At 48.8% G+C, this 25,808-nt stretch overlaps 1 protein-coding gene across 2 annotated transcripts; it reads right to left on the bottom strand.

Moving 5' to 3' along the window:
• Window positions 1-24,218, bottom strand: THOC5 (THO complex subunit 5). Of its 2 annotated transcripts, none has more exons than XM_053369547.1 (20): window positions 24,119-24,218; window positions 22,361-22,475; window positions 21,110-21,253; window positions 20,331-20,444; window positions 18,813-18,910; window positions 18,237-18,383; window positions 17,130-17,244; window positions 15,882-16,014; window positions 15,486-15,563; window positions 14,154-14,194; window positions 12,931-13,030; window positions 11,768-11,876; window positions 7,632-7,733; window positions 7,440-7,536; window positions 6,078-6,192; window positions 4,556-4,659; window positions 3,136-3,223; window positions 2,290-2,405; window positions 1,875-2,065; window positions 1-285 (listed from the first exon to the last, which is right to left on the bottom strand). In XM_053369547.1, exons 2-20 carry the CDS (start codon window positions 22,454-22,456, stop codon window positions 222-224), a joined length of 2,052 nt encoding a protein of 683 aa, XP_053225522.1. In that variant the 5' UTR covers window positions 22,457-22,475; window positions 24,119-24,218; the 3' UTR covers window positions 1-221. The 2 variants fall into 2 exon arrangements, with proteins under 2 accessions (XP_053225522.1, XP_053225523.1); XM_053369548.1 differs by lacking the exon at window positions 24,119-24,218 and adding an exon at window positions 23,871-23,993.
• Window positions 24,219-25,808: the final 1,590 nt, after the last annotated feature.

Here is a 25,808-nt window from a genome sequence, read left to right as displayed (position 1 = left end):
GAACTTGTAAAAGCACACACTCAATTTAATATTTTAAAACAATCCCCGCTACAGATAGAATGGAATGGATAAAACCAGAGGTGGGCAGAAATCTCTGGTGAAAGTCGTCGGCAGGATGAAGCTGAAACTGTGCCAACCAAGAATCCCAGAGGGCAACAATTCTCCTCTCTCTTTCTCCTTGCATCGAGCTGCCTGGAGGGAGGATCCCAGCTGCAGAGGAGTCAGCGATGGCTGAAGAAACCCTGAGGATGGTTGAACTTGAAGGGCTTCATCCGACTGGGGCCCCTAAGAAAGAAGAGAGATTCCTGAATATCAACAGCTATTGCAGGACAGCTCTTCTCATCAAATGCTTTCAAAAAATCTGTGAATCCTATATCAGGATCGTGATGAAAGGGTCTTTTAGAAAGTCACGCTAGTACCTTTGTAGAGATCTGCTGGATGTAACAGAGGAAGATAATCAAGAATTTTACCTGAACAACTTAGGTCCAGGGTACCTCAGGGATTGCCTGAGCCCTCATGAAAGTCTCCTTTCAAACAACCAGTACAGAACCAGGAAACTGTGCAGAACCAGGAAACTCCACAACATTCATTGATCACACCAGCTGCCCACAGATACCTGACCTCCACATTCTCCTTTTTATTTGAGCAGATTTACGCACACTTCTGCCTTTGTGAAAAGAAACAAAAATACTGCGGCCTCTGGCTGTCTCACAGCATACTCTTCCTTGCTCCTTTCGACTGCCTTTGTTAAAGCACAGAGGACCTTGAAAGGAGGCAGGCAGAACCCCAGTCGCGTTGTGGGTGCAAAAATCAGAAAGCGCCATGGCAGGAGATGAAAGCGCCAAAATCCAGGGGAATGAACAGCTTCCTGCTAGAGATAGAGCTCATTCTTCCTCCCCGCTGGAACAGGAAGAGGCAAGATGAGCCCTCTAGAAGCATGAGTAGAAGTGCCAAGTAAGGCTCATAGCTGTACAAGGCGGGAAAAGATAAAGGGCGGTGAGGGAAGGAAGAGACAGCAGGAACAAGGTGTGCCAAAAATTTTGATTGGTGGGGAGGGGATAGAGAGAAAAACAAAGCCCCATGTAGGTCACAGCCAGTTAAAAGAAAACCACAGCTTTCTGCACAAGGTGCACAATGAAGCCGTCTTGTATGGAAGCTGCCAATCTACCTCAGTAGTGTCTACACTGACTGGCAACAGCTCTCCAGTGTTTCAGGCATTAAGTTGCTCACTCACAGCTACGGAGGTTCTTTCACCTGGAGCCTGGCCAAAACCTGGGCATCTTCTGAAAGCGCACAATGCCCCCCCCCCCCCAGTCTGGCTACTCTGCTTTAGAGGTGCCACAGTACAAGTGTCAGGGACTGTGCTGAGGAGGGCTGCACTGAGGAAGAATGGTGGGAGTCACCCCCTTCCCCTGATCCTGAATCTCCCCAAGAGCAGGAGGACAATATAGATTTGGAACAGGCGTTTGCAGAGGGGCATAGTTCAGAAGGCAGAAGCTTGGAAATACTGGATGAGGAACAGCTAGGAGAAGAAACACTGGGAGAGAGTTAACAGATCCACAGTTTCTGGACAGCATTCACTCCCCCCCCCCTTCTCCAAAGACATGGAGAGCTTAGAAAAGCGTAGAGGGTACAAGCTCAGATTACAAGACGTAGGAGTGATGTAGATTAATAGGGACGGAAGGGGGGGGAGTGAGCCTTAATTGGGAGCACCGTCATTTCTAGGAGACGTGTTCTTTTCTCTCTCACTGTGATTATTAAAGAATCTAACTGGTAAGACTTCCTTTCATTTGATCTTCTTATTTACTGCCATGGGGGAGGAAGCAGATTTCCCAAAGTTGGACAATGAGACACACACATGCCCTGCTCCTTACCTGACGAGGCGCAGACACATTTTCTCCTGCGGAAACTCCTTGGGCCCCTCCACACTGTTGTCGTGGGTCTCCGTCTCAAGGTAGACATCCAGGACGACGCACAAGCGCTGCAGCTGGTTGGTCAGGAGCTGGTAGCCTGGCTTGGGACCGTACAGTTCTTTGTAGTAAACAGAGACCTCGCTCTCCATGGCCTGAAGAGAATCAGAGAAGGGACAGAGAAGGAGAAGTTGAAAAGGGGTCCCTCGGAGATTGCCCAGCCATGTCCTGTATCAGGGATGGGAAACCTGCGACTCCCCAGATGGAACTCCCATCATCCCTGATCATTGACCATGCAAGCTGAGTCTGATGGGAGTTGGTGGGCCATAGGCTCCCTGGCTGAGAGTCCTCTTCCCTGGGTTTGGGCCCAGCAGCGTACCCGGATGTTGTCGTCGTTGCTGTTGGTTTTCTCCCCTTTCCAGTTCAGGCACAGGCTGAAGATGGGAGGCATGGAGGAGTAGCCTGGATTCAGCACCACCGCTGCCTGCAGCTTGGCTAATCACAGAAGGGAAGGGAATGGAATGTCATCATCATTATTATTATTATTACATCTGAAAGCTGTAAGTTCAGGGAAGTTTTTAATGTGTGACATTTTAGTGTATTTTGTGGTCCTTGTTGGAAGCCGCCCAGAGTGGCCAGGGAAACCCAGCCAGATGGGCGGGGTACAAATAATAAATCATCATCATCATGGAATGGTCAAAATTTCTAGCCCTCTTGGTTTATGAGTAAACACCAAAAAATGAAGGCATGCACAATGAACCTTGCCACTGAACAAAGGTAACCCACAGCTTTACTTGTCGTTCTCTTGGCTTCGATCACCAAGCGGCCCCTGGAAAACTGCACACAAGGGAATGCAGCCCCCAGAATGAAAACAGTGGCTTCCAGCAACTGTTAATCTGAAGTATTACTGCCTCCAACCGTGGAGACAGAGCACAGCCATTGTGGATATGCTCTGCCCCTGCGGCTGGAGGCAAATACGTTTCTGAATACCAGCTACAAGAAACCACAGGAGGGGATAGGGGTCTCGTGCTCAAATCCTGCTTGTGGGTTTCCCGCAGGCAATCTGGTTGGCTGCTGTTGAGAACAGGATGATGGTGAACTAGGTGGGCTGCTGCCCTGACCCAGCAGGGCTCTTGTGACTCTTATGGTCCACACCTCTGCTGACAGCCATGCCTTCTCCTCAAGCCTGCTTGCGGTGGGGAAACACAGGAGAAAGAGAACCCACCTGTTCCTCTTTCTATCAGGGCCATGTAGTACAGGTGTGTGTCCTCAGCCAAACCGGCCTCGACAACATCTTTTGTGTAGGACAGCTCCTGCAGTGGGAAGAGGGAGAAGCGGGCAGTGTGCTGGGTCTACAGAGATAGGGACGCTGCGTATCCACACACAATGGAGTCTCTTTACAACACAAGCACAGATCAGACGGCTCAGATCGACACGCAGTGCAGAAAACCGGCAGCTGAGGCCAGCGGTGTGAGATGGAAAAGCAAGAATAAGCATTCCACTTCCAAAAACTTATTGCTTCATTAAAATAGTAATAATCTGTCAGGCTTCAGGGAATCTGATCCCCCTCCCTCATGGCAGGCTGCCAGTAACGGAAAGACAAGAAGCTCTTACCAAGGTATTTTATTCAATATTCAGAGGGAGCCGTACAAATGCCGTCTCTCGGATAATGGCGTTGCTCCGAGTAAAGTCCCACCCCATCCGTCTCTGCTATTATACGCCATCCCTACACTGGCTGATCTGTGCTTTCTGCCTCTGAGCATTCTGTTCTCCTACTCTCAATGCCTGCCGGGTTCGGGGAGAGGGGTGGTGGTCTGGAATGCTTTCTAATGACACCGAGTCTGTCAGCTGTCTCTCCCCTGGTGGTGCTGCTTCTTCTTCCTGCTCCTCTTCTAATATTCCTAGCTTCTCCTCTCTACATCCTCTGAACTGTGACCTTCTGCAAACCACTGTTGTAAACCTATACTGTCTCCCTCTTCTCTGGGAATTGCAGGAGGAAGAGGGGGCAGTCTCCACCATTCCTCCTCAGTCCAGTCCCTGACATAATGATAACAATACAGTGGTACCTCTGGTTACGTACTTAATTCGTTCCAGAGGTCCGTTCTTAACCTGAAACTGTTCTTAACCTGAGGTACCACTTTAGCTAATGGGGCCTCCTGCTGCTGCCACGCCGCCTGAGCACGATTTCTGTTCTCATCCTGAAGCAAAGTTCTTAACTCGAGGTACTATTTCTGGGTTAGCGGAGTCTGTAACCTGAAGCGTCTGTAACCTGAAGCATCTGTAACCCGAGGTACCACTGTAATAGATACAATACCAACCAAACTGAGCAAAGCTGTAATTGGCTCTTCCTCTACATGGCTATTCTTAAGCAGCATGCACACATATATGATTTTCAAGCAAAGCAGGAAGCATTCTCAGATGTAGCATTCAAACAACATTAAATGGGCTTTTTTGATCCCCTCCCTCCCAGCTCAAATCAGGGCAACTTTCCCCCGCCCAGTGGTTTTGGACTACACCCCAGCCAGCACAGCTGTTTTTGGCCTCAGCTCCCCATCAAGTTCCAGATAGTTCAGAACAGCTGGCGGGCACCAGATTGGGGGAGGCTGGTTTAGCAGGCCAGTTCTTTCTCACAAGACTCCACTTACCAGGTAATCTTCGTACGTGAGCGCTGTCCACTTCACCAACCGCGACACAATCTTTGCCGGAAAGAGATGCTGGCACTCGCTGGAGACCGGCAGAATGCCATGTTCTGAAGCCCAAGACAGAAAAAAAGGGCAACATAAATACGATCAAAGAGAGTCCCCTTTCCCTAGCAAGGTCAACGTGTTATGTTCAGAAATGGCAGCTCAAAGGGCAAATCTGGCCGCTGAACAATTGTAGCTTTAGGTTCCTGTCATATATGGTTAAGCCAAAAAGGTTCTAAACCTCTGAAGGCTCAAAAGAGTTCTGACAGGTAACAGCTGGTGATAGGACCAACATGCTGATGAGTGATAAATTAGCACAAAGCTTGCTCCATTGGAGGTGGAAGTGGAAAAAACAGAGAGGTGCTTGGAAGCTGCAAAGGCAGTGTTTGACCACGATTGTCCCAATCAGTGACAAGTAGAAGATGTACTGCAGCGGACCCAAGGATCCCTCGGCCAATTCCCAGTGAGCCGCTGAATATCTGTTGGTTGCTAGGACTCTTGCCAAGAATGCTGGGTTAGGGAGATTGTGGTCTGATCCCACAAAGGAGATAGGGCTGTGGGAACTGGCCGGTCAATAACCGTAGCTTGGTGAGCCCGTTCTGGACCTTGGGCTAGCCACACACTTTTAGACCTTTTTCTTTAGAGAGGTTCAGTGTTTGCCCCATACTACTCAGTGCTCTGAAGATTCCATTGTCCTGACAACGTTTCGATGGATAGCTGATAATTGTCAATCACACCTGGGATACCTATTTGGACACATGGACTGTGTATATTAATTTATATGTTCAAGTCAAGATCAGTGGGATATTTTAACCATCTTTGAAGCTTCTAAACTTTACAATTTTGGAGAAAGTCAGTGGGGAGAATGTGTGGAAGGGATGCAATCTGGATGAACCCCCTCTACACCATCTCCCTGCCAAAAATTGCCTCTCAAAGCTTTTGTTAATGTTTCCCCCCAAAGGAGCTACTGCAGCAGCTTCCAGGGGGTGAATTTTGTCAAGGAAACAGGCATGGGGAGAATGATTACTTAAAATTCCTGCACTGTCCATGCCATTGCCACGGGGCTCCCACAGCTGCTTGTTCCTAAATGAAGCAATTTAGCTGCTTCTAAGCAAGCAAAAATGCTTTTTAAGTTAGATGTAGTTAGGCCTGGAGGTGGCAGATTTGCATCTGGGAGGCTGCCACCTCAGATCACAGGTAGGGGGCTCCCATGATGTCATTCTCCATACAAAATAAAAATCCCTGCACCCAGAAAACTAGCAGTGTCAGAGGAAATGGGACTCTAGCTACATCTTCCTGACATGCTAGGTTTTCTTGTGCAGAGATTGTTTGTTGTATGAAGGAACATTCCGCCTCACTTTGTAAGTTGGGGCTGAAATGAGTCCCAGGCCTGAGGGGGGGGCATCTGATGCTCAGAGTGTGTGTGGTTGGTGGAATCCAGAGTGTCACTACTGGGGGAAGCAGCAGGGCAGCTGGGATTTACCAAGGGAAGCAAACTGCTTATGTAGAGCAAGGCGGGACTCCAGCCTCATCTTGAGCAATTTCATGGTCCTCTCCATGTGGCTAGCGCTCAGTGAGTTATCGGCAATCACAGGATTCTGCAAATGGGATAAAGGCAAAAGTGGTGTTACCTCCACACAACTGAAGAGCCAGGAAACTGGGGTGGCTTGACCAGACTGAATTCTCTTGCAGCTGCAACCTGTTCCCTTGCACAGCCTCTTCAAAGATAAAAAAGCCAAGGCCCCTACATCATCCAGATTCCTCTGTGCACAACATTAAAACTCGTCCTTATGCTGACAGACAAGAGAATGCTGGATAAAGTCATAGAAGCGATCATCTAGCCCAGGGATCTGCAAACTTTTTCAGCAGGGAGCCGGTCCACTGTCCCTCAGACCTTGTGGGGAGCTGGACTATATTTTGAAGGGGGGGAAAACGAACGGATTCCTATGCCCCACAAATAACCAAGATGCATTTTAAATAAAAGGACACATTCTACTCATGTAAAAACATGCTGATTCCCAGACCGTCTGCAGGCCGGATTTAGAGGGCAATTGGGCCAGATCCGGCCCCCGGGCCTTAGTTTGCCTACCCATGATCTAGCCCAGTCCCTGGCAATGCAGGAATGAATATGCAGTTGTCCCATATGGAGATCGAACCTGCAACCTTGGTGTCATGCTCTAATCAGCTGAGCTATCCTAAGGATACTTGCTGAGTCCTCCTTCCACTGCCCTGGGACTCTGCTCTCATGGTTTGGAACCACCTAAACATGCACAAACTTTCACACCTACACAGACTATCTATACCCACACAACACACACTTCCATAAGAAGAGCCATGCTGGATCAGACCAATGGCCCATCTAACCAGGCACCCTGCCATGGGCATAGCCAGGGGGGTGCAGCTGCTCCCCCTAAAACAAGTAAATAAATAAAAATACTTAACTGACCAATTGCATCTCAGATAACTCAGTTTTGCCCCCAACATAAAACCTGACCCACCTAAAATAAATCCTGGCTCCGCACATGCATCCTGCTCTCACCGTGGCCAACCAGATGCCCCAATAGGAAGCCTGTAAGCAGGATCCGAGCAAAAGAGCTCTCTCCCCTCCTTGCAGTTTCCAGCAACTGGTGTTTGGAAACATTACTGCCTCCAGCTGTAGAGGCAGAGTGCAGCCATCACAGGTAGTAGCCATGTCCTCCCTCAGTGCATCTTCATTCACCTGCCCGCAAGCAAACGCTCGCTCCGTTTGCAATTTGGAGAGCCTGGTCCAGCAGCGCCGGCAAAGGCTGCCTATCGAGATTTGGGCTGCGTCTTCCCCATTGTTCAAAGGCAACTCTGCACCTACCTGGGGCTGATCCTTGGGGAAATGCAGGCCCCCCAACTTCTGCACCCACAGGTAAGGGTGTCCCAGTTCTGCAACGTAGTCGTTCAGGGACACGATCCTGGAAGACACAAGGAGGGAAGGAGGGAGGGCGCAGGTGAGAAGCCCTGAAGGAGAGGCCTACAAGGCAAGCACCTCTGTCCATTACCAGCTTACCCGACTTTATCAAACTGGAACTGGTTGGCGGGGTTTGGAGTCCTCTTTCCGTGATCTCCAGGATACAGGCAGCTCAGGAGGGTGTCGGGGCACAGCAAGTCTCTAGAAAGAAATAGGAACAAGGGATGTGAAATTCAGAATCTTCTTTGTTGGAAGATCCAGGAAGGATAGGAAAAAGTCATTCTTCACACAGCAGAGTTGAACTACGGAACTCGCTCCCGCAGGAGGAAGCAACAGCCGCCAACCTTAGGTGGTGTTAAAAGAGGATTGGGCAGATTCAAAGAGGAGGGGCAAGGCTATTGATCACTACTAACCACTATGAGTAGGCGCTGCCTCCATGGTCGGAGGCGGCAATACTTCTGATTACAGTGGTACCTCTGGTTGCAAATGGGATCCGTTCCGGAGGCCCGTTCGCAACATGAGCAGAACACAACCCCTGTCTGCATATGCGCAGGTCGCGAATCACCGCTTCTGCGCATGCACGTGGCATCATTTTGCGCGTCTGCACATGCGCGAGCGGCGAAACCCAGAAGTAACCCTTTCAAGTACTTCCGGGTCGCCATGGGATGCAACCTGAAAAAATTTATCATGAAGCAAACGCAACACGAGGTATGACTGTACCAGACTCTGGGACCCGCAGGAGGGGGAGGAGTGCTCAGGTCCTGCTTGAAGGTTTCCCAGACAAGACAATCTGGGTGGCCACTGTGAGAACAGGATGCTGGACTAGATGGGCTCTTGTGCAACTGTGTTTCATTTCTAAGTCGGATCTGCCAAAGAAAAATCTCCCCGTATGAACGACTCTAAGATTCTGTGCAAGTTTACTTCTGCTGCGTTGCCATGGGAATTCCGCAGGAGATCTGCAGGGACCTCTGTTGTGTGTGTCTGTGTTCTCCTCCCCTCACCCACTGGAACATTCTGACGTCGCTCAGATCTTTTGAAACTCCATTTTGCATCCATTCCCGTCGTCTGCGCTGTCCCCCTTTCTAAATGGGCCACAGACTGTCATCTCGCAGCGATGACTCTAGAGCTGTATGCAGGCATACTCTGCATTCTCTTCAGATCATCTAAATCTTCCCCTCCCCTTTTAGAGTTGAATGCAGGCAGTCCCCACAGCTCCCACCCTTTCTCTCAAATGCTGCCGACAGAAGTAAACGGGTTCTCTGATCAGCAGCAGATTAGACTGAAAAGTCACATTAAACACAGATAATGAGGGCAACCGAGAACCCTGTGTTTAGGCAGGAGCACAATCGGATCATAGCATTCGTAGTTATCAGCAACTTTAAGAATCAGGGTAGTTAGCCAAGCAGGAAGTCAGGTTACTGAAGGCTGCCACCGGGCATTAACAGCAGAACCGCCCAAGGATGAATAACTGCACTGGCAATTATACACCCCCCAACATCACCTCCTCTTTTTCCACTGTTAAAACTGCCTTAATTGGGAGAGAGTGTGTGTGTGTGCGCGCGCACGTGCAATAAACAAAGGTTTAAGTGATGCTCCGCCGAACGTCTCAGTGTTAATGAATTGATGCTTTTGAATTATGGTGTTGGAGGAGACTCTTGAGAGTCTCATGGACAGCAAGAAGATCAAACCGATCCATTCTTAAGGAAATCAGCCCTGAGTGCTCACTGGAAGGACAGATCGTGAAGCTGAGGCTCCAATACTTTGGCCACCTCATGAGAAGAGAAGACTCCCTGGAAAAGACCATGATGTTGGGAAAGATTGAGGGCACAAGGAGAAGGGGACAACAGAGGATGAGATGGTTGGACAGTGTTCTCGAAGCTACCAGCATGAGTCTGACCAAACTGCAGGAGGCAGTGGAAGACAGGAGTGCCTGGCGTGCTCTGGTCTATGGGGTCACAAAGAGTCGGACACGACTAAACGACTAAACAACAACAACATTAGACACGTGTGAAACAGGCTACTGCAGGGGAAAGAGCAAGCTGCTTCTCCCAGGCCTATTTTGGCAGCTGTTCTTCCAAGCCAGATTTCCACGCACACCCCAACACACACAACTCCAAAGGGAATAAAAGCTCCACTCCCTGAGGCAAGGTAACTCACAGAGCAGAAGAGGGAAGGGAGAGGAGTAGGAAGAAGCAGTCTCAGCAGAGAGAGACTCAGTGACCATGCACAGGGAGAGGAAGCGATTAGTCTGCTAGAGAGTAATTAAATGAGACAGGGAGACGAGATGCGATCAGCCCCTAATTTATCCTCGCCAACTCAACAGAGCACCAGAGACACATAGGTCCGTTTGTTGGTTTTTTCCCTGCAATCTGACCCATAGGAATGCTTCTCTCTCATCAGGCTCCTCCCTGTCTCGCTGCCAGATTAAGAGATCAGAGACAGATCTTGTCTTTTCCGCTAAAGTCTCTCCGCTCTTTAGGGGCAAACGAGGCCCGAGAGGGGATATATAACTGCAACGACTACAAGCGACATGCAAGTGACTCTGCAAACTTGTGTGCCCACAGCGCCCCCTGGTGCAACTCGATTATAGTGCCCATCTTTTGCACTGCCCCAAACAACGTATTGCAGTGTAAGGCAGAAAGCCAAATTCTGCCCCGTTAGATGGGAAAGTTCAAGCTGGGGAATTTTTAGGCCTGAGGTTCTGGCTGATCGTGGTTTAACGGGAGGCCCACCACTCCGTTACACAGATCAGAAGACTCAGATCTTCAGCATTTGAGAACAGCAGCTGACAAATCCTGTTCTCTGTTACTCCATAATAACTCTTCAAATTGTGGCACCGTTAAAATTCACACTTGTGTATGCTAACCGACTCCAAATGCAGGACAGCAACTGTGCCTGCTTGTTTCAAGGTGCTGCCTTCTGTATAGTTAAGTGGAAAATTTAACAAGACCCAAGGTTAACAAATGGTTTTGCCTGCATAGAACAAGAGATTTGAGACTGTTGATGCTTCTGCACTGTAACCTATATAGTGAGCACAGAGCAGGGGTGCAGAACCCTTTTCGCTCCACAGGCCAAAGCAGCATCTGCCATGCAGGGCCAGATGTGACAGGAGGGCGCAGTCCACACCATGTCAAAATCCCATAAGTACATAAGAGTCTGCTGTTCTCACAGTGGCCCACCAGATACCTGTGGGAAACCTGCAAACAGGATTCGAAGCACAAGAGCACTCTCCCCTCCTGTGGTTTCTAACAGAAGCAATTATGCCTTCAAGGGAGGAGGCAGAACACGGCCAATGTGATTGGTTGCCATGGATAGCCCTCTCCTCCATGAATTTGCCTAATCGTGTTTTAAAGACATCTAGGTTTGTGGTGATCGCTGCCTCCTGTGGCAGCGAGTTCCATGGTTTCAGCCCAATCTGGAAGGGAAAGTCTCTGTGTGTGTGTGTGTGTGTGTGTGTGTGTGTGTGTGTGTGTGTGTATGTGTGTAAAAAGGGGGGGGAGGGAAGGGAAAGGAGACTTGCAAAAGATTTTGTCCCTCCCTCCCTTTAAGGTCTGGGGACTTAAAAGTAAAGTGAGGGAGAGATTTGCAAAGGCTTTGCAAGTCTTCCTTTGTGTTGGCTTAGTTCAGTTGTCATGAGGAAAACTCATGGCTCAGAAGTTCTCTGCCCTGCAAATAACACAAGAAGTGACTGGCTGCTTGATCAGGCCCAAGGGGCTCCTGTTCTCACAGTGGCCAACCAGATGCCTCTTCTGAGAACCCCGCAGGTAGGAGCTGTGTAGTGATCCCCAGCATACTGCCCCCAACAGTGAAGGCAGAACACAGCCACCTTTTCTACCTGGCTCTGGTTGGCAGATCTTGGGGTTCTAGTAGATCCAAATTGCCAACTGTCTGCCCACCCCCGATCAAGATGGACCAGCAACCTAAGTCAGGTTAACATTGCTTCTCGAGTCCCTAAATGAGGTACCTCTTTGCCAGGTGCTGCAGGAAAAGGGTACGCAGAAAACACTCACAAACTTTCCACATCTCAGAAAGACTGCACTGGAATCTCTGCTTTTTCTTCGGGGGTTAAAAAACAACAACAAGCACCGGGCAAAGTAGAATTCTGCCAGGAGCCACAACAGCAGCCACAACAGCTTGCCAACACCCCATGAAATAATTTCCCAGCTGATGCTACCCTTGGCACCTGGGATCCATCAGCGACAGCCTGTCCCCTCGCCACCCCCCGCAAAGCTCACCCGGCACTGATGGGCATGGACATTTCCGCAGCTGCCGTCACCTTGGCTTTCGTCGTCATGACGTTGAGGTTCATCAGATAGTAGAAGGTGAGGAGGAGGAGGCTGCCATCTGCAATGACACAGCCAATGCCAGGGGTTTAGGAAGGGAGAAGGCAATTTGTCGAGCAGGGAAGGTGCAGAGAAAGAAAGGAGAGAGCAATGACTTCCAGTTGTGTTTAAACCACTGTGAGAGGATGGGGGTCAGTGAACTGCTCCCTTACCTGTTGGAACTCACTAGCTATAATACATGGAGAACCTCAGGCTTGCGGGCTGAATATGGCCCACCAGGACTCTCTACCTGTCTGGCCCTCAGGGTCTGCCTCTCCTAAGCCACACCCCTTCTCCACATGCAATGCCCCTCCCGGGCCCTACTTCATACCCTCCTTGAGCGTTCTTTCGCCTGGCTGTAAATATGTCCTTGAACTCAGATAACGCTTCTCGCTTGCCGTTCTCCAACCAAAGAAACGTGTACAAAAATGCATGGGAGGAAAGCGTGTATTAAAAAGCCATGTTTTAGTTAAAGTAACATGCAAAACTTCCTCTAAGGCAAAGTTGCTTGAATATTAGGAGAAAGGCACAGGAAAACGATTACAATTTTTGGGTGAAAGTGTGTTGTGTGTGATCAAAAAATCTCAAGCTGCTGAGGAGATGCCAGGGACCACCCTAAGACCGGGAAAATGAGCAACCACCATATTTTTCGCTCTATAAGATGCACCTGACCATAAGACATACCTAGTTTTAGAGGAGAACAAGAAAAAAATATTCTCTCCCTCTCTGTGCAGCGCCCCTTCAGCGAAGCGGCAGGAGAAGCGGTGCGCACCGACCCCTCTTGCTCTCCTGGCTTCAGGGATAGCCGCCTGAAGCCTCTGGAGCACAGCGGCAGCTCCTGCTGCGCTCCAGAGGCTTCGCGTTGTTTTTGCTGAAGCCATGGAGCCTGCATTTGCTCCATAAGATGCACACACATTTCTCCTTACTTTTTAGGAAGGGAAAGTGCGTCTTATAGAGCGAAAAACACGGAAGCTGATACGGAAATTGACATATTCATGCATCCCTAACTTCCAGAGAAGGGAAAGAGCCCCAGTTTAGGGGAACCAACAGATGAGCTGCTTTGCTCTCTCACGTACCTTTGCATTTCAGGTCAACGGTGACGGACAATGGGTGCCTCTTGAGCATTTCCTTCCGCTTGTCATCCAGCTGCACCCCTAAGGTTGGGCGGCGACGCTTCTAGAGTGGGGAAGGGAGAATCACAACACATTCCTGCCTCCTCTCTCCCAACGAGCTTCCCCTGCAAGTCTGCACTTTGTTTGCTGTGGCTTTGAACCACATCTGTTGCACCCTGGGCAGCTGCTACCTCTCCTGCCCATGTGCTTTGAAGTATAAGCGTGAGGTGGGCAGCAGGGAGGGACAAGCGCAGTTATTGGTATACCCCAATCTTTCCATTTTCCTTTCAAAGGGGCTGTTGCCCCATTCTGAATAAGCCCTGTTTCAAAATTCTAAATCCAACACCATAGAGGAAAGGAAGTGCTCACGAGGAACAAAGGAGGTTGACTCATACAAAGTCAGACCATTGGGTCCATCTAGCTCAGCAGTAGGCAACCTAAGGCCCGGGGGCCGGATGTGGCCCAATCGCCTTCCCAATCCGGCTCGTGGATGGTCTGGGAATCAGCGTGTTTTTACATGAGTAGAATGTGTCCTTTTATTTAAAATGTATCTCTGGGTTATTCGTGGGGCATAGGAATTCGTTCATTTCCCCCCAAAAAATACAGTCCGGCCCACCCCATGGTCTGAGGGACGGTGGACCGGCCCACAGCTGAAAAAGGTTGCTGACCCCTGATCTAGCTCATTATCACCTACATGGACTGGCAGTGGTTGTCTGCGGTTTTAGGTAGGGCTCTCTCACACCCCTACCTGGAGATTCCGGGAATTGAACTAGCGACCTTCTGTATGCAAGTCAGATGCTCCACCACTATTATCAGTGGTTCTCCAGGTTTTCAGACAGGGAGTCTTTCCCCAGCCTTACCTGGAGAGGCCAAGTGAGGGACAGGGAGAGCCAAAAGGAAATGACAATGCAGATGACCGAAGGAGATGGTCTGTTGGTAAGTGCATCACCAAGTCCCAGTATGTCTGTTTCTCCTCACTTCGTTACATGGAAATGGCACACAGGAAAGGCCCATCACTTATTATTTTTAATGGGGGAGGGGCGGGTGAATGACAAGGCACATTAGACGTGAAAGAACAGGTCTAATGGCACACGGAATACCGGTTTCAAGGCAGAAGGAGACATCTCCCCACAACATCCCTCCCCTCCCTGCAATTTCACAGCGCAGTGGGAAGGTGGAGCTCTTACCGTGGTCTGCTCCTCCTCGGCATCCGAGTCACTCTCATCATCTGTGAATCCAAATAAGTGAATGCTAAGAGCCTGGCTGCATCAGGACAAAGACCTATTTAACCTAGCATTCTGTTCTCACAGTGCCCAACCAGATGCCTGTGGAAAGCAAACAAGTAGGACACAGGTGCAACAGATCCTTTAGTGATGGCGGCCAACTTGGATGGCTTTAAAAGAAAGGACCACCTCTCCCCTTATGAACCAACACAGACCCTGCAATCATCACCCGAGGTCCTCCTTCATGTGCCTCCTCCATGAGAGGCCCAGGGGGCGGCACATGAGAACGGGCCTTTTCTATGGTAGCTCTCAGCCTATAGAATGCTCTCCCCAGGGAGGCTTGCCTGGCCCTTTTGTTACATATCTTTAGGCGCCAGGCAAAACATTCCTCTTCTCCCAGGCCTTTGGCTGATTAAACAATCTGTGTCCTTTGTTTGTTATTATAGCATGCATTTTTGGGTTTTTTTATATTGTAAACCACCATGACCTTCGGATGAAGAGTGGTATAGAAATTTAATAAGAATAATAAATGCATGGAGAAAGAGGTTGTCTATGACCACAAACCATGATGGCTATATGTCACCTCTGCCAGCAGAGGAAGTATGCCTCTGAATACCCATTGCTGCACATAGGTCCACTTTGTGGGCTTCATGCTGGGGCAGCTGTTTGGCTATTGTGAAGACAGGATGTTGGACTAGGTGGGCCTTTGACCAGAACCAGGGCTTCTCTTATGCTCCAACAACGAAGCAGCAATGCCTCCCCAGTTATGGAGCACATTTATCCAACTGCAGCCAGGGCACCCCATAAAACGTCCAGCATAGACACATTAACACTGCAGGACAGAATATCCTAATTTCCTCTTTACAAGTTTAACAGTTTTGGTTAGCTTTGAGCTCAGTTTTAACATGCAAGCTGCCAGTGGGCCACCCATATTTTGCGGTCCTTGTCAGACTATGACTCCCCGTCAGCCTTAATCTTTGGGCCATGTTGGTAGGGGTTGATGGGAGTTGCAGGCTAGCAACTTTCAGAGGGCACCAGTCTGGGGCAGAACAACTTCTGTCAGACCTAGCCAGCATGGCAAATGGGGATGCCAGGAGTTGCAGTCCTGGAGTGTGCCAAGCCAAAGAAGGCTGGTCTGTGCCAACTGGCTGCTGCTCTCCAGGACATTTCCCAGCCCAGGTAAGTGGGAATCCTTTCGCTGGAGCTCCTGAACTTGGAACCTTATGGAAGCAAAGGACATCCTCAGCTGAAGAGCCATTCACAGCAAGTGAAGGCAGCTTATGGACCCTCACTCACCCTGAGAGTCCTCTGGAGGTTTGCAGAGCGCTTTGGCTTCCTCCACGTTGCCTTCGATAGCCACAGCCAGCTTCTTGTCTGTGAAGGAGATGACGCCGTTAGCCACACCTCCCCAAAGATGACTCCCACAAACTCTGTAAAGCTCAGAAGCAACAAGGTTGTCAAATGCAGAAGCTTCATCAGGTTTTGGGCAGCTCTGCTCTCTCTGTGTGTTTCTTTCTCTCATTCTTCCCCAACCCTGCAGACTCAGGGGAGCCAGGAATCAGATTAAGGGTGGGGGCGGGGAACACACCGATGTGACAGTCTTCAGATAATGACATGCTTTCTGCAAGGAGCTGTGAAATTTGACACCTCTGTTCCCCTTCAAAGCTCAGCTACCTTGAAATAATAACTTACCACAGGCCTGGCCGTAGGCACTGGCTTGGACAAAGAGCACATAGAGGGGTGGCGGGAGATGCCTGGCCGTCTCATACTGCTTGTGAACCTGGTCAAAAGGCATGGAAAGGTACTCCTGGACAGGGAGCGAAGCCTGGTAAGAAAGGGGACCGACAGGGGGGGAAATGGGGGTTATAATTCTGTGGTTTGGGCAGTGACCCATGAGAACAGGTTGGCACCAAAATGCCTCCAAAGATGCTGTTTTTATTACGCTATGTTGTCAGTACATAGAATCATAGAGTTGGAAGAGACCACAAGGGCCATCGAGTCCAACCCCCTGCCAAGCAGGAAACACCCCCTGCCAAGCAGGAAACTTGCCCTTTCATTATTAGGTATATTATGTTTTGATCCACAGGGGGCAGGAACCTGTCACCCAGAGGCCGCATGTGGCCCCCTGTCTCATTTGATGTGGCCCCTGACACCTCTTGAAGCTGCTCTAGTTCTTTTATCCTAGGAGTGGGGAACTGCAGGTTCAGGGCGCCCCTCCTCCAGGACTCTATCTGGGCCTTGGGACTCTACCCCAGTCCGCACCCCTCATGGGCCCTTGTCTTGAACCCTCCACAAGTATTTTTGGCCTGGCTGGGCTGTGTCCTTGAACTCTGATCATGCCTCTTTCTTGCCTGGATGGAGGACAGAGTGGGATGTGGGTGAGAATGTGCAGAAACTGAGCTTCTGTACAAAGGGGGGAAATACACGTTGCCCCACCCATTTTTGCTTTGACCCCACCCAGCACTGGCGTGTGAAACGTCTGGTGGCTCCAACAACCTCGGGAGGCCTGCAGCTTAGCCAACCCTGTTATAAATAATAATAGTAATTGCAGTAGTAGTAAAATAACCAGCATACTGAAGGAGAGGGAAAGGCAACCGTCTCTGACACTGTCAGTGGGGCTTGTGATAAAAGTCCTACCCAGAATCTGTTCTTACTGAAAACTGCTGAGATATATTCAGGTTTTCTTTCTCCGCAGCAGGGATGGGAATCTGTGGCCCTCCAGAGGCTGCAGGACTCCCAACCCTCCAGCCAAGCATGGCCAATAGTTGAGAATGATGGGAGATGTAGTCCAGCAACATCTTGCACCAGCTCTGTAATCAATGGTTTGGTTCTGTATCGAAGGCCATCTCCCATGCCGCACCAACAGGGTATGCGGGTTTCTTAATCTCCTGCTGAGAACTCCTAAAGCAATTCTTTTTAAAAGCCTGACCCACAGCATACCTGCATGATGCTGTTGAGCCGAGGCTGGAGGTTACTGAGGTACTCCTTCTTCACTTCTATCTCTTTCAGGATCTTCTCTTTGTTTGCCAGACTTTCTTTGTACTTCTCTGCCAGGCTGCACATAAGAGATTTACAGTTACTAAAAAGGGACAAGGTATCCAGAGAAAGTAGAGGAGGCAGAAGGGGGACACACACAAAGTCTGGGAACACAGAAAGCTGCCTTATAGTGACTCAGATCAACGGTCCATCTAGTTCAGTATTGTCTACACTGACTGGCAGTGGCTTCCAGAATTTCAGGATGGGATCTCTACCTGAAGGACAGAACCTGGGGCCTTCTGCATTCAGGGTGCTTGCTCTATCAGAATATGCTGAATTTGTCCATTTAGCAGGGGGCGCTCCAGGGTTTCATGCAAACGGCTCTCACAGCCCTACCTGGAGATGCTGGGGAACTGACCCTAGGATCATCTGCATGCAGAGCAGAAGCTCTACCACTGACATTTCAGCCCTTCTTCCTCAAGTCCCCCTCTCGTAATATTTATAAACTTGGAACACTGTGGGACCACTCTTCTAGATTTCCAGGTCTGTTCATTTTCTGGCAGTCTTTAAAATGCAGGGTCCCCTGTCCCTGCAAGCATGCTAACATCGCAGACTGTCTTGCCAGAGTGGTGCATGCTCTGGTTAGCTCCTGCTTGGACTACTGCAATATGCTCTACGTGGGGATACCTTTGAAGGTGCCCCGGAAACTACAACTAATCCAGAATACAGAAGCTAGATGGGTGACCAGGAGCGGCTGAAGACAGCCCTGTTTAGGAAAGTTTTTAATGTTTGATGTTTTATCACTTTATTATTATTATTATTCTGCTGTGAGCCGCCCAGAGTGACTGGGGAAACCCAGCCAGATGGGCAGGGTATAAACAAATAAATAATTATTATTATTAATAATATTTGCTTCTTGCTTTCATTAGCCCCATTTGGGCTGCAATCCCTGTTGGCTCTCACTGCCTGAGTTCACTATTAGAAGGACCGATACTGCAGAGTGGAAGGAAAGGGAGGAGAACCGTAAGCTTGCTCAAAGCCACTTAGCAGCTGCTGGGCTATCCTACTCACCGCTTGCGCTGCTCCAGCTCCCAGTCGAGGCGGGAGAGTGTCTGCTGGTGGGGATCGGCGAGCGTAATCTCCGGCTTGCTGATTTCTGCAGGGGCCTCCTTGTAAAACTCCTCCACGCTCACCAGCTCAATCTCCTCATGCTTGGACCTGAAGGAAGGGGACCAAGAGAAAGATAAATGGGGGGGGGGGGAGGGACCTTCCTCTGTATCCAAGGTCACATGTAGCCCAAGAACGGCAAGACTGAGCTAGCTGCAGTTCAGTGACAGCTCTCAAGTTGGGCCTTGGAATGGGCTTATCCAAGTTGTGCAGACCAACTAGATAAGGCTAACTTACAGTTCAAACTTCTAAAAAGCTCTTTTTTTCCCCTTCTTTTTTTTTTTTTTTGCAAGTGGCCAGGCTTGTAATAATGAGATACTGGAAGAATTTGGAGGCTGCATCTTTGACAAAAGCACTTGAGGAAGAAAAGAGGACTAACAAAACAAAATTGGCAGAAGGTTTGACGCCTCATTAGTCTACTGGCTAACTTTTGGGGGCCTCTCCACCCTCCAGTCACATCCTATTTTTTAAGCTGCTTACTTAAATTCCAGGCATTTTGTGATCTCCTTCTGCAGGTGCATGACTTCGTACAGCAGATTTTGAAGCTGCAGGTGATAAGCATCCACTTTCTGCTTTGCCTGTTAACACAGAGCACACAGTGAAATCATTACAAGGCAGGACAGTGAAAAATTGGTGCGGCTGAGACACATGGCTGATGATGCAATCTCAAAAAAGTGACAAGTTAGTGAAACTGAACTGAGATCCCAGAAGATTTACATTGGAGTAGGGAGCCTTTTTCAGTCCCAAGGGCCATATGCTCATGTGAGCAACCTTCCAGAGGCCACCTGCCACTGGTGGGCAGGGTCAGAGGCAAAAGTGGGCGGAGCAACAAATGCAAATTTTATTTTGTATAGTAGGCTGGTTTCTACACACATACTCAACACACCTTTCTCTGTCCTCCATCCAGGCATACAAGAGGCATGATCAGAGTTTGAGGACACATTCCATCCCATCACTCAGGGGAGGGAAGTAAGGTCTGGGAGGGGCAAAGCTCAGGAGGGTACATGACCTGGGGAGAGTCCTGAAGGGCTACATTTGGCCCGCAAGTCTGATGTCCCCCACCCCTGATTTACATATGCAAAGCAAACAAAACTACAAATTTCATTTTACCCCATGGGGAAGTGTGTTTTAAGTAAACACAGAAAGCCATGTTGTCGGAAAACAGTGTTGCATATCAATACCAGCACAATCTCACTTCTTTTTAAAGGAAATATGTTAGCTCCATCAGTTCAAAATAATGGGTATTCTCCTATCTATGTCCTCCTCACTTGGGTTTGAATGTTCAGCCCAACACCCAAGTAGGAGTGAAAGGGTGGGGTGACAAAAAAAAATCTAAATTTTACTATCTTGTAATGTATAGGCAGGGAGGCGGGTGGCGCTGTGGGTAAAACCACAGTGCCTAGGACTTGCCGATCGCATGGTCGGCGGTTCGAATCCCCGCGGCGGGGTGAGCTCCCGTCTTTCGGTCCCAGCTCCTGCCCACCTAGCAGTTCAAAAGCACCCCTAAGCGCAAGTAGATAAATAGGTATCGCTTTATAGCGGGAAGGTAAACAGCGTTTCCGTGTGCTGCACTGGTGCTGGCTTGCCAGAGCAGCTTCGTCACGCTGGCCACGTGACCCAGAAGTGTCTCCGGACAGTGCTGGCCCCCGGCCTCTTAAGCGAGATGGGCGCACAACCCCAGAGTTGGACACGACTGGCCCGTACGGGCAGGGGTACCTTTACCTTTAATGTATAGGCATTATTATTATTATTATTATTATTATTATCAACATCATCATCATCAATTCCCCGCCATTCACCCTCAGGTCCAAGAGTGGGTTGCAACATTAAAATACAATATTCAAAACAGTTTAAAACAACTGACAATCACAAAAATAAGGTGGGTCCAATGACGGGGAGGGTTTCAAGATGTGGAGCAAGCTTCGGTGCTGCTGCATCTAATGATCCGACCATCCAAGATCCTGGAACCCTTCCCTGGTTCTCTGGACTCAACCGTACCTCGTGGGTTTGATCCCTTCCCTTCTTTAACCGGATGTGAGCCAAACGGTTGAGTTTCTTCAGGGTCATGAAGTGGACACAGCTTTGGATGCGACGCTCCTCAATCTCGGAAGCCTGAAAGGCAGAGAAGGGGGGAAAAGAGGAAGATGATCAGGACGGTCCTTAATTTTCTTACCTTTATATCCTGCCTTCCTTACACCATCATGGAACCCAAGGTGGTTTCTGTGAGGTTTCCCAGTCTTCATCCATCTAGGCACTGCCCCAGATCTGCTTAGCTTCAGCAAGGTGGGAGCCTCGTTTGCTTTCAGACCACAACCCAGGACCCAATTGTGTACCTAACTCCCCTGCCCCCTAAATCTGCCAGGCTTATCCTTTCCTCTTTCAAATATCTAAATTTTGCTAGGGTTTATCTACCCCCCTAGCCCCCGGTCACATTAGGATGCCTTGACAGGGGTGGGAAAAATATTTTTTAGCCAGAGGGTTGGATTCCCTTCCTGGGGCCACATGCCCATAGTTGGCAGGGTTACAGGCAAATGTGAGTGGGGTGGCTAATGTAGTTTTACCCTTGAACATTAAGCTTTTTTCTGCTCACACCCACACACTCCTCTCTCTACCTGCCATGCAGGCATGGAAAAGTCAATTTCAGAGTTGAAGGAGACATCCCAGCCAGGCAAAAACACCTGAAGAAAGGCTAGTGGCGTGTGAGCGTGGTTGGGGAGAGTCCAAGGGCCACACAGATAGGTCGGGGGGGCACATATGGTTTCCCACCCCTGCCTTACACTGTCTTTGTTGCCTTTGCTCTTCAGTTCCTGGATTTCCGCCATAAGCCTCTGGAGGTCCTGGCAGGTCTCTTTGTAAAGTTCATAATCTTTGTTGGGGTCCCGCAGGTCCATCTCAGCCTCTTCACTGTAATATTTGGCATCCTGCAAATGGGAACAGAGAGGGAAGCTAGACTCTTGGAAGTTCTCTTCTCTTCAGAAGGGAAAGCACGGCATATTAAACAAAGGGCTCTCTGCAGCATCTCTGGTCACTCTTGGAAGCAGAATATAAAGGTAGGCAAAAATGATCCTGGCACTGCAAACTCCATCATCACCCTTCCAGTTTATCTTGTTTCTGAGACCTTGCCGCATTAAAGCTTAAGGAGAAAGTAAGTTTAAGTTTGAGTACAGCCTTCCACAGCCTAAGAGGGAAAGCTCCAGGTGAGAACACAGGCTAAGCATTTCTCAGCACCCCCTCTGAGAATCTGTTTTCAAAGACAGGAGAGGTAGCGCTACACTAGGGGCATCACAGCATCCTAGTCGCTAAAAGGCTCCTTCAGATGGTACTTGGGAGTTATATTAATTTTGAAGCAGTAAAAAATGTTAAATTATGCCCACAAACCTGCAGCACACAAGCCTGCTACACTCCGACAATGGAATTTGGTGAAGATATAATTCTCTATGTCTGGAAACATCTGCCCATTTGGGCAGGCAGCAAAACCAGGGGGCTTGACTGAACCCCAGGCAGATTCCACTGCATGGTTGGTGGGCTGTGTTAAGGCTCTGTGGGTCACAAATTGGGCAGGCTTGCTCTGAGACCCCCTCTGCCTTTTCCTGACACACTTTACAGTAAATGGCCACACTCTGAGTTCACCAGGAAATAATCAGTTACTAGTCAAAACCTTGCAGTTAAAATACAGTACAGTGGTACCTCGAGTTAAGTACTTAATTCGTTCTGGAGGTCTGTTCTTAACCTGAAACTGTTCTTAACCTGAAGCAACACTTTAGCTAATGGGGCCTCCTGCTGCTGCGCCGCCGGAGCACAATTTCTGTTCTCATCCTGAAGCAAAGTTCTTAACCTGAGGTACTATTTCTGGGTTAGTGGAGTCTGTAACCTGAAGTGTATGTAACCTGAAGTGTATGTAACCCGAGGTACCACTGTAACTCCAAGTGTTAGTCTAGAGCGTCTTTTACAGACATATCTCCAAACTGCTCTGGTTTTCCAAACAGCATCTAAGAAGCCCACAGGTAACTCTGTTACAATGAAACTACCTGATCAGTGTCTGGCCGGCCCCTCTTGCCTTCCGATGGGCCTCCATCTGTCCGGATGACCTTCGGCTTCCGTTTCTTACTGGAGTCCGACGACATTTTCTTAAAACATGAGAATCTGAAAACCCATGAAAAGGGGGCAGGGGGATCAGTTAATCTCACACAGACTCAAGTAAAATCTACTTTCATATCAATCATCCTCCAAGTCAATGTGGAAAGTGTACCTGTGACTACAGAAGGACGATTCCTTTATTATTTTAAATCACCCAGAACCATTCAGATTTACCCCTGGACATAAAAAATATGCTGAAAGAGAGGTGACTGCAGGAACGGTCATTCTGCATTGAACATCGTAACAGGAGATCAACACCATATAATATAGGAACCGGGTCTTCAGAATGGTGGTCCCTACCCTTTCGAATCCCCACCCCTGGTGCCTCCCCTGTTTCCTTTTTGGCACCTACTGAAGACTTTCCTCATCCAACAAGCCATCTAAAGTGGGGCTTTCTATCCCAGTCACTACATGTACCAAATTCAAAGCTTTTTTTTTTTTTTGTATACAATAAACACCCTCTGTTGCACTTAACTCTTTGGACTCCTTTAGGAGGAAGGGAGGAGCATAAAGAAATTTGATCAATAAAACAAAACCCGGAAGTCAAGAGGGGTCCCAGGCCTCATTACCTTTCAACCACAATGGCAACTTTTAAAATACAATTCGTTTGTATTTCATAATAAGCTTTTTTTAAAAAAAGATGTTAGCCGACTTGAACCCCTACAGCTAGGGAGAAAAGCGGGATAGGTAAAGGTAAAGGGACCCCTGACCATTAGGTCTAGTCGTTACCGAATCTGGGGTTGCGGTGCTCATCTTGCTTGACTGGCCGAGGGAGCCGGCATACAGCTTCCGGGTCATGTGGCCAGCATGACTAAGCCGCTTCTGGTGAACCAGAGCAGCACACGGAAATGCCGTTTACCTTCCTGCCAGAGTGGTACCTATTTATCTACTTGCACTTTGACGTGCTTTCGAACTGCTAGGTTGGCAGGAGCAGGGACCGAACAACAGGAGCTCACCCCGTCGCGGGGATGCGAACCGCCAACCTTCTGATCGGCAAGTCCTAGGCTCTGTGGTTTAACCCACAGCACCACCCGCGTCCCTTATATACATTAAATAACGGCAATTGACAACAATAATACAGTGGTACCTCAGGTTAAGAACTTAATTCGTTCTGGAGGTCTGTTCTTAACCTGAAATTGTTCTTAACCTGAAGCACCACTTTAGCTAATGGGGCCTCCTGCTACTGCCGTCCCGCCGCTGCACGATTTCTGTTCTCATCCTGAAGCAAAGTTCTTAACCTGAGGTGCTATTTCTGGGTTAGCGGAGTCTGTAACCTGAAACGTCTGTAACCCGAGGTACCACTGAAATGACCCTCTTCCCTCCCCATTCTTGTTCACTGTAAGAGAATAATGCTTAGGAGCCCTTGGGAAGATGTCTGCACATGCTCAGAGGGGCTCTCACCTGCAGCAGCTGCGACAAGTACCAAGAGGCTGAGCCCTTGCCCAGAGAACGAATACCTCCCGGGGCTAAAAGCCACCCCCCACCCCCGAATTCTTCTCGCCCTCCCCGCCTCCTGATCTGATTTGGAAAGGGAGGGGGGTATTAGCAGCGGCAACCCCACCCTCAGAGGGCAGAAGGGAAGAAAGAGGGAAGCCGTTAACCGACGGTCACGCGCCCTCCCCTCCCCCCTCCCGCCATCCGGCGCTCACCGATTGATCCTCCCTCTTCCACAAAGCCTCAGAGCCCAACCGGAAGCATCCAACCGGAAGCGCGGGCAAAACAAGCCGGCCGCCGGCGAAAGGACTAGAGCGTCGGCATAGGTTTTTTTTTTTTCCCACCTCTCTCTTCCGCCCCCTAGTGGCGCCTCGCGGATGGTTACAGGAAAGGAGGGAGCAGCTGCTGTTGCTGTTTTTTCTCCATCCCCGCTTTTCCTCTCCCCTCCCCCAGCTTCTTGAAAAATAATATTTTTTTTATTTTACGTTTATATTTTTCCTGTTGTATAATTATTTAATAATAAGCATTGCTGTTATAGATTGAAGTTTCTCTGCCTTATATAACAATCTTACCACCCCGCTGCCGGATTTGCCTATAAGCTAAGCAAGCTGTGGCTTAGGGCCCCACTCTCTTGGGGGCCCCCCAAAAATTTAAAGGACAAAAAACATGGATGTACATTTCCAAAATATAAGATAAAAAACTAATAAAAGCTATATACAGCAACAGTGTTTTGTGTTGTGTAGGCTCCTATGACGTAAGTAATGGGCCCCGCCTGCTGGCCTGCTCCCTAAAATATCACTGGTTTGCTCATTTCTATATATAGAGGGCCTACATTCTGCATGGACTATTATGTGCAAATGGCTTTAGATACCTATTAGATCCATAAATTACCATATAGCATATATTCAACACAAAAAACTCTGACAATTTGTTGTTGACAAAGGACAGCTGGACATATAGAGTGTCCCATTACCTTCAGTAGCTTAGGGCCTCATCAAACCTAAATCCAGCTCTGCTGGATAGGGACCAACTCCTGTGGGAGCTTTGGCCCCCACAATAAAATATTTGAGGGGACCAGGCCCTCACAAAGTTGATGGACATTCCCATTCAAATGGTGTGTGTGCACTGTGTCATGTGATCGATTACACAGGGCAGGGATTACCTGGGGCCCCCACAATATTTTATTCAAGTTGGCACCCCGGCACCCCGCACCAGGCATGTGTGTATGTGTGCTCATATCACAGTGCACTGGCCCAGACTGGCTGCTGGGAGTTGAAGTTCAACAACGTGTAATTTCTTTGTTGGTTGCATTTTATATCCCACCTTTCCCCTCCAAGAAGCTTAAGCTGAGCACATGTTAATTTATATGTATGGATAACAAATATAAGCCTGTGAACAACTTTGAACGGTGGCTGGGGTTACACACACATACACACACACACACTTGCAGGAATTTATGTATGGGGGGGTTGCCCCTCCAGCAGGTATCATGCATATGCAGCCCACTACCAAAATCAGCACAACCACTTTTGTGACTTTTGTAATTTGTCCCCACAAAACATTTCATCACAGTTTCTTCCTATCTATTCAAAGGGCCTTTGCTGCACGATACCAAATGTAACAATTCACTGATAAATGAATGAATGAATGAATGAATTTATTAATACGGTCACAGACCAGCATCAACACACACAATATCACAGATCATAAAAAAAAAAATCAGAAATACAAAGGACAATATGAATATAACAAAGATTTAAATATAAAAATTAAAATTAATTATTAGCGTGCCCCCTGTAATTAACATTTAGGGGTTTGATCACTATGGGATACCACTTGCTTCCTGCGATTGATTGCAGACGCACAGAATTTAGCTACACTTATTCACTGATAAATGTACTGGCT

Source organism: Podarcis raffonei, chromosome 16 (genome assembly GCF_027172205.1).
Source record: "Podarcis raffonei isolate rPodRaf1 chromosome 16, rPodRaf1.pri, whole genome shotgun sequence".
NCBI classification, from domain to species: Eukaryota; Metazoa; Chordata; class Lepidosauria; order Squamata; family Lacertidae; genus Podarcis; species Podarcis raffonei.
This window is presented reverse-complemented; position numbering and strand designations above follow the sequence as displayed.

Bases quoted from the DNA above. Each gene is read 5' to 3' on its own strand.
- THOC5 (XM_053369547.1), bottom strand. From the start codon at position 22,456: ATGTCGTCGGACTCCAGTAAGAAACGGAAGCCGAAGGTCATCCGGACA. The intron at 21,254-22,360 runs GTAGTTTCATTG...TCCCATTTGCAG, and splicing joins GCCGGCCAGACACTGATCAG to GATGCCAAATATTACAGTGA. The intron at 11,877-12,930 runs GTACGTGAGAGA...GTGTCATTGCAG, and splicing joins CGTTGACCTGAAATGCAAAG to ATGGCAGCCTCCTCCTCCTC.